Here is a 10,203-nt window from a genome sequence, read left to right as displayed (position 1 = left end):
GGACCGGAGGAGGGGGCCATACTACCTTGCTTCTTGAATCCAGCTCCACTTCATAGCTGAGGATCACATCAGGAGCCCTCGGGATGGAGAGGGTCCTGGGAGAGAAGATCCTCCTTCCCGCACCATCTCCAGACGGTGTCACCCAGTTAGGAACAAGGGGGAAGGCCACCACCGGTGACCACAGTCTTCCTCTCAGCCCTCTCCGAGGAGCGGCGTGAGGAGGGGAATAGGCAAGGACTGGCCACCGAGAGTCACCCTGAAACACCCCAAAGTGGGGACAGGGGACAAAGTCCTGCCAGCGGGTCCGTGAGTCGGCGATGTGGTTGATATCACACTGCTCTCTCGGTCACTTAAATGTGGGAAAACAGGGTGAGAAATCTGCACCGTTACCCAACGCGCTGTATCTGAAAAATAAAGGTGAAATCATTAATAAACACACAAAACCTGTAAAGGAAAGGACACAGCAGATCTGGTGTTAAGTTGGTTTCACACTAGCGTTTAGCGCTGCGCTTCGTCCGCGTCCATATCTTTAACATGGGGGCGCATGGTCTAGCGTATGCATGCGTTCGTGTGAGTTTTAGTGCAGGGTATTTAGTGGATACGTTTTTTCTGAATCCTGCTCATATAGGTACTGTTCACATGGTCAGGTTTTAAATTCATTGGTTAGGACTGCTCTGATGGGTACACCTTGACGTTTGGTAGAGTGGCTTAGTATACATTTTTTGCAAAAAAATGTATCAACTATATACCCTGTTTTGTTATCTTTTTACTAGCACTTGCTGTTTATTGTTATATTTTTTACAGCAGAGTATTTTTTCACGTTTGTTGTACTGTGTTTCAGTCTCTTAGAGGTGTAAACACTGTCCTACCGACGTATTTGCTGTGTGCATGGCCCATGCCTTTGTACTCTATAAGAGACAGTCCACCGTACTGAACTTTGGACTGTACATACTGTGGTTCATGAGAAATGGATCATGCAATGAACCTCATCAACAGTGAAGAGAAGCATCTTCGCACTGAGTGGTGTCACAGACTTGTCGCCCCTCCGGCCTTCTCCAGTATGAGATAGACTTGCTGCACGCCAGTTCTTTGTGTGGTGACCGCTTTTTACTGCTGCCAAATTTCTTTTTCATTGGCCAAAAAATGTAGATACAGTTAGAAACGCATTATCACTGGGAAAAGTTATTGGAAAATGGAGTCCTTAACGAGGTGCCAAAGTGAGTTTCTAAAGACGTTTGGAGGTCAAAATCTGCCATCCAAACCATGAATTGAAGCCTTCTTTGATGAAATATTCTCCAAGGGAATGTGGCCACCAAGATTGCACAAATTAACACTGCCAGATTTTTTTTTCCCCCTTCGGGGACATTTGTGAGGTCGGGTGTACAGTAACAAGCCACAAACATTACAGGCACGCTGCAAGAAATTCAGGGTCTGACCCCAGATGTCCTCTGGAATACATTTAAAAATATAGTATGGTGCATGCAGGTGTGATTGGATGCGACTGGACGACATTTTCAGCACCTGCTTTAAAACAAGTTTCTCATGAACTAACGTATGTAAAGTCCAAATTCCAGTCCGATAGAGCGTCTTTTAGAAGTTACAGCAACGTTTCTGGCTAAAGTAGTGAGTGCATCACCATGTTATACTAAACTTTCCAAATTGATAGGAGTTGGGGGGGAATCTATCCATAGGAGGTATAGAGTTGTACAGTTGAACCTGCCCTAAAGGCTTCTAGAATTCAGACATCAATAGGATTGTTTGATAGAACCTATCTGAAGGTTCAGTATAGTGCAGACATGTCTCACAGTAACAAAACATTATGTCAGCAGCCTTGTCTGCATACTTCAGTCTTGACTTCCAGTAATTAATTACAGCTGCAAGTCTTTACAAAATGTTAGAGCCCATGTTCCAGGCCCTATTTGACAACAACCTAATGTCTTATTCCCTTTTGTACTAGACCAGTATTTTATTTTGTTTAAAGCCGATCTGGAATCTCATTAGCATTTTTATTGGGAACAGGACAGCAGTTTTACATAAGGGCAGAGATCTTGCATACAGTAAGGTGTCAATAACTAGGTGGTGTTTTTGCTGCAATAAAATCAGTTAGTAGCAGGTGATGATCAGTAGAGGACTAGCTATCTTGTGCCACCTGGTCTAGCCATGCCTCACCACACCTAGAAAGATGCCAAGCAGTGGTGGTGGTGGGGATGTTATACAGGGCTCGGCCTTCAAGCTTTGCTAGAATCACAGTTTTCGCAGTTGCAGCTCTATCACAATTGCTGTATCCAGTAAACTAAATGATACATCACTGGAATCAGGGTCTCATGCCCCCCCCCCCAAAAAAAAATCATGCTACTGTCAGATGACATCGCAGCAACCCATTGACAAGATTCACTGTTAAGGAAAAATTAGCACACACCTTAGACCCAAATACTAAAATGGGAAAAACAAACATCTCATGTATACTTCCGGAGGAGCATCTAGACAAACGTCTTCCAGAAAAGACTGTAAATCCCTTTTTACCAAGATGTAGTCATTTTTAAATGAATCCTGCAATTCCAGAAAGTGTTAAGCGTGTAGCTTTGAAAATCCTCAGTGATCACACAAATTTCCATATTTAAGGCTCCCATACACTTCAGTATCTAGCATACTGAATACTGCCCTGTTGCATGCTATAAACCCTTGCTGAGGCAGTCACGACATGACACGTGTTGGTCTTGTGGTTTTATTTACATTGACTTTCGGAAGTCTATAAAAATAATTTACATCTAAAGTTTCATCTGCACAGTACTCCGCTTACTCACATGCAGCAGTGCAGTACAATTAGTACCGTAACAAAAGGACAACCGGAGGAAGCAAAGGAAGGCATTAGAACAACACACACCACATTTAAGGTTTTTCTTTAATAATGCCTGAAAAAATAATCTCATATCTTCCGCAGTACTTGCACCTCCCCAACTTCTACATCGTTGCACCCAAAAACTCCAGCATGACCTGAGCTCATTGTTCTCCAGCTTCCTCCCAAAAAGATAAGCAGTGTTCCTTGCTACAACAGAAGCATAGACTGTACTTGTGGTGGACCTAGCAGCCCCAATCCTGTCTCACGTTTGAAGTAGCCACACATTTTGGGCACCTGAAAAAGTACTGGTATTTGTTTTCTTTGTCATTTTAAAAGTGGCCCCAGAATGATGAGGTTCGGGTGCCTGGCCTAATGTAGGCACATCAATACTCATACACCCATATTGTATTTTTTTTTTTTTTTTTTATTTTTATAGATTTTGTTGCCAATTTTCAACACCTCCTTTTTGCAAGACTTCAGTGATGGTCTTGCACAAGAATACTAAGAGTTTGTTTATATGGGTCTAGGGAGCTTAAAATCCTACCAACCCCATTAAATTAACGTACATTTTTTCCATCTTCCTTCCCTGTTATTACTGTTCCTTACACATGTCCAACATGCCTATGATTGTAAAGCAGACCCGTGAGCTCTCCTGACATGTATGCAAACTTCTGAATCACCTTTGCAAATGTAAGATTTCAGAATTCTGCATAAACATTTCTCTGTTACCCTTCCACCAAGTGTTCGCCTAACTTGCAACTGAGTGTTTACATTTCCTTTGGCAATTAGGGTATGCCCCTGTCATGCAGCCATCATCATAGTCCTAGGAGTTCAGAAGGAATAACAGAACAGTATAATTCACAGATATAGGAAAAGATGCCCCAAATTTGGAATGGGGGATACAAAGAGTTACTCACAAAAGGTCCCCAAGGCTCTCAGACTTTTACACACTTTGTTCCATTTGTCCTAATACTTAGGGATAGTCAGAAACAGACACCAAGCATAAAGCAGCACTGTATTGTTTGTACTTTATGAATACTGATTGATGAAAAAAAAAAAGAACATAAAAAGCTAACTTAAGGTAAATTCAAAAGCATTGCAACTCAAATATATCAAATGAGGTAAAAGGAAACAAGAAGCATATTTTCCTTTTTATTGTAGTATGTAATGTAATGCTTAGGCACGTTGCATGGGAGACTACGCCTATAAAAAAAATATAAAAAAAAAAAAGTTGGCCTCAGGCTAGAATAATTTTCCTTTTTAAAATAGCCATCAAGGAGAAGTCTCAGAAACCCAAAAATCTATTCATGAAATTAGACAGATTTACATCTACAAAAGAGGTGTGCAAGAGGTGGACAACCCTTGTGTCAAACTGGCAACTTAACATTGCTTTTTTTCCTGCTTTAAGAAGGCGGACTGGAGTTTACAGGAATATAGAAACATTATAAATTACATAGAATTAGCTTTCATAATAACTACCTATATACAAAAAAACAAAACCGATAAAAACGAAAACAAAAACCAGTTTTAAACTTGTATGTAAAAATAATTCACAGATCGGTACAAACAGATGACATGCAAATTTAAATTTGATCTGCATATGAAAAATACAAATTTATAATAAAATGCTAGTCCTGTTCACGCACAGCTGACAAGCATTTTATTTCACATTTAAGAAAAAAAAAAAGTCTTAAAATGGGCAGAAAAAACTAAAATAGGTAAAAATTTCTAGGTGAAAGTCTGAATATGAAGATTATTTTTCCACCTGCTGCTTAGCCAAAAGAAAAAGATATGGAGAATATGGCTTTACATTAACAATCTCTCAGAACTGTAGTAATAAATACTTAAATCTCTACCAATAGACATCTGGTTTGAGTGAAAGAAAATAAAAAAATACAGCAAAAGGACAGCTGATAAACTTGCTGCAAAAATGAGGAACATTGGAACAAAAATATTAATGTTTGAATCACTTTTGGTAACCTAAATACATTGCGAACATTTACAGGAAGGTTTTTTTTTTTTAACCAAAAGAATAATTCTGTTTGATAAAAGAAAAAAGTGACTATTGTACAAAGTGGAAAAATAACGCATGAATTGGTAAATACTTTGGTCACACTAACTGTCAAATAGTTATGCTTTCAAATACATTAGATCTGTGTGCATACACTTTATAAAAACTATTTATACAACCATTTTAACCATAGTATCACTATTACTGAAGTGGTGAGTTCTTATGTTGTAGGGCACCAGTTTTGTTTAGAATACAATACAATATAAACATACACAAAAGTCTTATTTCTCAATGTGCAACTTTTTTTTGTTTTTTTGTTTTTACACGTTTAAGTCTGTACAACACCTTAAAATCTAAAAAGGAAAAAAAAAAAATGTTGCTGGTCCTGATCCCTTGCAAAGTTAGTGCAGCAGTGACTGGCGTCGACAGGCTTCTGACGAACTCCTCAAGTAACTCCACTTGAAATCCAAAGTGTAGCAGTCTGCAATCTTCAGCTAAACAGCAGGTATCACACATCATACTGGCCCATTGCTAGATGCGCCATCCAACACAATTGACTCAGATACTCTAAAAAATAAAAACAATAAAAAAATACAATACACTTGCATTTAAGACAAATAATAAAAAAAAATAAATATAAATCTGAATTTCTAACGTAAAATTCACATTTGAAAATTGTGACATTCAGGATTTCAATTAATCTACAATTCCATCACATCTGATCTAACTCTGGTTCAAGTTGATTATTCACCTTGTATATACAAATACAAACAAACAAACACAAAATGGCTTTAAGAAATTGATATACAGCAGTTTCAGCAATAAAAATTTTGAAGAGAATATGACAGAAGGTTTTTGCCATGTAATCTGAGAGCAACATGACATAGGGGGAAGAGACACTTAGGGTATGTGCACATGTTGCGGATTCTGCTGCGGATCTGCAGCGGATTTGGCCCTGCAGATCCGCAGCAGTTTCTGCTGCGTTGTACAGTACCATTTAAGCCTATGGAAAATGAAAAACGCTGTGCACAGCATGTCACTTCTTTGTGCAGATTCCGCACCAGTTTGACACCTGCTCCATTACCAGGTGTCAAAACACAGGGGAATATCGCAGGCAAATCCACAGGTAAAACCGCAGGTCTTTTGACCTGCGGATTTAGCCAAATCTGCGCAGAAAAATCCGCAACGTGTACACACAGCCTAATTCCAATGATGTGTCGCTTACTGATTTATTCAACCAGCACAAAATCTAGTATTTTATCAGCAGAAGATTATCACTACAAGACTAGATGCCTTGTGCCTCCTGATCAACCACTCTGTGTAACCCCATCCCCATTGGCAGTCCACTCCATTGGCAGTTTTCAGTGTACATTGTATATTGACAGAAAGCTGTCAATCAGTGGTGTAGGCGGGGTTACAGTTAGATCCATATATATTTGGGCAGAGACAACAATTTTCCTAATTTTGGTTCTAGACATTACCACAATGAATTTTAAACAAAACAATTCAGATGCAGTTGAAGTTCAGACTTTCATCTTTCATTTGAGGGTATCCACATTAAAATTAGATGAAGGGTTTAGGAGTTTCAGCTCCTTAACATGTGCCACCCTATTTTTAAAAGGACCAAAAGAAATTGGACAATTGACTCCGAGGCTATTTCATGGACAGGTGTGGGCAATCCCTTCGTTATGTCATTCTCAATTAAGCAGATAAAAGGCCTGGAGTTGATTTGAGGTGTGGTGCTTGCAATTGGAAGATTTTCCTGTGAAGGAAACATGCGGTCAAAGGAGCTCTCCATGCAGGTGAAACAAACCATCCTCAAGCTGCAAAAACACAAAAAACCCATCCGAGAAATTGCTACAACATTAGGAGTGACAAAATCTACAGTTTGGTACATCCTGAGAAAGAAAGCAAGCACTGGTGAACTCATCAATGCAAAAAGACCTGGGCGCCCACGGAAGACAACAGTGGTGGATGATCGCAGAATAATCTCCATTGTGAAGAGAAACCCCTTCACAACAGCCAACCAAGTGAACGACACTCTCCAGGAGGTAGGCGTATCAATATCCAAATCTACCATAAAGAGAAGACTGCATGAAAGTAAATACAGAGGGTTCACTGCACAGTGCAAGCCACTCATAAGCATCAAGAATCAAAAGGCTAGACTGGACTTTGCTAAAAAACATCTAAAAAAGCCAGCACAGTTCTGGAAGAACATTCTTTGGACAGATGAAACCAAGATCAACCTCTACCAGAATGATGGAAAGAGAAAAGCATGGCGAAGGCGTGGTACAGCTCATGATCCAAAGCATACCACATCATCTGTAAAACACGGCGGAGGCAGCGTGATGGCTTGGGCATGCATGGCTACCAGTGGCACTGGGTCACTAATGTTTATTGATGATGTGACACAGGACAGAAGCAGCCGAATGAATTCTGAGGTATTCAGAGCCATACTGTGTGCTCAGATCCAGCCAAATGCAGCCAAACTGATTGGTCGTCGTTTCATACTACAGATGGACAATGACCCAAAACAAAGCCAAAGCAACCCAGGAGTTTATTAAAGCAAAGAGGTGGAATATTCTTGAATGGCCAAGTCAGTCACCTGATCTCAACCCAACTGAGCATGCATTTCACTTGTTAAAGACTAAATCTCAGGCAGAAAGGCCCACAAACAAACAGCAACTGAAAACCACCGCAGTGAAGGCCTGGCAGAGAATCAAAAAGGAGGAAACAGCGTCTGGTGATGTCCATGAGTTCAAGACTTCAGGCAGTCATTGCCAACAAAGGGTTTTCAACCAAGTACTAGAAAACAGAATTAGCCTTACCGGTAATTCAGTTTCTAGGAACCTTCCACGACAGCTACATCGGAGGACGTCTTCCCCGCCCTAATAGGGGACAGGAACACAAAGAGGTTAAATACCCCTCCCCTTCCTGCAACCACCAGTGTTTTCCTGGACACCAGTATGAATAGTTACCACCAAAGTGCAGGAATCATCCAATAAGAATATCAGATAGGGAGGGAAATTAGTGCTGTCGTGTAAGGTTCCTAGAAACCGAATTACCGGTAAGTCTAATTCTATTTTCTCCAGTCACCTTCCACGACAGCTACATCGAAGTAATACCAACAGCTAATTTCTCTAGGGGGGGGATCACGGTCTGCAGCACTCGTCTGCCAAATGTTAAATCCCCATTGAAATTTAGCCTGTAACGCCCGGTGAACGTGTGGATGGAAAGACCAGGTGGCGGTTGTGCATATCCGCTCTGACGAAGCATTCCCCCTTTCTGCCCATGATGTTGCCATCGTACGGGTAGAGTGCCCTCAGTGAGGTGGGTGGAGCCAGCTCCTGTGATGCGTAGGTCAGGCAGATAGATTGTGTGATCCAATTCGCGATCATGTTCTTTTACGCCTTCTTGCCCTTATTTCGTCCTGAGAACTGGATGAATAAATTCTGGTGAATCCGCTAGGCTTCACTCTATTGTCGGTAGACAGAACCACTCTGCAAATGTCGAGAGTGTGGAAGGTCTCTTCCTTAGGTTTGGAAGAGCTTGGGCCGAATGAGGACAGTACAATGCCCTGATCCCTATGAAAGTTTGAGTAGAAAGGCATGATCTAATCTCAAGATAATATCATCTGTAATGATTGCAAGGTAAACTTCTTGAATTGACAGGACCTGCAATTCTCCTATACGTCTTGCCGCAGTAATTGCGACTAAGAGGATGGTTAAGGGTTTTCATGGTCATGGAATCTAGAGGCTCAAATGGATCTTAGGTTAGGGTGTTGACGTACCAAGCAGGCCCCTGACTACGGAGTTTAGGACAAATCCTGGCTGCCGAAGCCATAAAATTGTTTGATCCAGCAGTGGCAGTGGCAGGTCAGGTCAAGATAAAAAAACAAAAAAAAAAAGTGCTAAGAGCTGATATTTATACCTTTAGGGTACCGTTACACTTAGCGATGCACCAGTGATCCCAACAACGATATGGATCACTGGTGCATCGCTAAGTGGTCGCTAGTGAGCTGCCACACAGGCAGATCTCACCAGTGACATAGCAGAGGTCGGTACTTACCTGTCAGACGCGGCGATCCTGACATCCTCCTGCCCGCGTCCACGCGTCGCTCGTCGGCGCCACAGGAAGCGCCCGACGAGAAATGGTCCAGGACGTTCTCGCGCGACCAGCGATGAGCAGCAAGGGAGCTGGCCGGAGGTAAGTATCAGACAGAGATATCGCTAGCAATATCGCTGCTACGTCACAAAATCGGTGACGTTACAGCGATATTGCTAGCGATATCGCTATGTGTAACGGGCCCCTAAGTGTGCTGGGGATAAGGCCCTGTTCTAGACCTTTTGTTAACATCTAGGGTCTGTGCTGCACTGGGATGGAAGGGATCAGGGGTGCCTGGAGAGTACCAGGGCGTAAACCTTTTCCCAGACCTTGGCATAGATGGCCTTGGTTATTGGCTTTCCTGAAGGGTTTGGATTACCCTATCCGAGAGCCATTTGGCTCTTAGGAATTCGGCCTCAATAACCATGCTGCCAGGTTCCATTTGCCTACGTCCGGGTGTGGCAGAGGACCTTGGTAAAGGAGGTCGCTCTTTTTGCGGTAGAAGCCAGGGTCTTCCTGGGCCATGGCAAGTAGGGCACTGTACCAACTTCTTCCTGGCCACAGAGGGGCGATTAGTATTGTGGGAACTCTGTCCTTCCGGATTTCCTGAAATGTTTTTGCCCGCATCGGTAAGGGGGGGCAGGCATATGCGAGGTTGGAATGCCAACATTGGGTAAAGGGCATCTATCTATTCCTTGCACTCCGTCCATGTGGTTGAGGGAGACGAATACCCCTGTCTTCGCATTTTGCCTGTTGGCGACTAGGTCCACCTCATCTTGAGGCTAGGGACAAGAATACAGTCTGGTCCAGGCGCCACTCCTCCGGATGAACATCTTCTCGACTGAGGAAATCTGCCTGGGTGTTGTCTGATCCTTTCAGACGCACTGACCAGAAGAAGACCCTTGCTGCTATTGCCTTCAGGCCGGCGTATTTCGTACCCTCTTGGATGGAGATAGGTGTCCGAGTAGATGCAGACGTGGAGATTTTGGATTAGCGATGATGACGTTTTTTAGCACTTTTCCTACCGCCTTCAGTTCTCTCAGATTTGAGGAACTGGTGCTGATGCTCGGCAGCCATCGACCCTGAAAAGAGGGATTTTGGGTTCTTACCGTAAAATCTTTCTTGGAGCCTTCATTGGGGGACACATAACCATGGGTGTATGCCGCTGCTGCTAGGAGGCTGACACTATGCAAAACCATAAACTTAGCTCCTCCCCGGCAGTATACACCCACCGACAGGCACCAAGCAC

At 42.5% G+C, this 10,203-nt stretch overlaps 1 protein-coding gene across 9 annotated transcripts in view; it reads right to left on the bottom strand.

Annotated features, from left to right (window-relative positions):
• Positions 1–2,711: 2,711 nt before the first annotated feature.
• Positions 2,712–10,203, bottom strand: part of PPP6R3 (protein phosphatase 6 regulatory subunit 3) — a 179,040-nt gene continuing 171,548 nt past the window's right edge. For all 9 annotated transcript variants that reach the window (XM_073573946.1, XM_073573947.1, XM_073573948.1 and 6 more), the window contains one exon: positions 2,712–5,417. In XM_073573946.1, the coding sequence (XP_073430047.1) occupies positions 5,366–5,417 (52 nt within the window). In that variant the 3' untranslated portion in view covers positions 2,712–5,365. The remainder of the gene's footprint in view (positions 5,418–10,203) is intronic.

Source organism: Dendrobates tinctorius, unplaced genomic scaffold, assembly GCF_039654945.1.
Source record: "Dendrobates tinctorius isolate UK_male_01 unplaced genomic scaffold, ASM3965494v1 ptg000037l, whole genome shotgun sequence".
NCBI lineage: Eukaryota > Metazoa > Chordata > Amphibia > Anura > Dendrobatidae > Dendrobates > Dendrobates tinctorius.
Note: the sequence above shows the minus strand (reverse complement) of the source record. Positions and strands in the feature narration are given on the sequence as shown.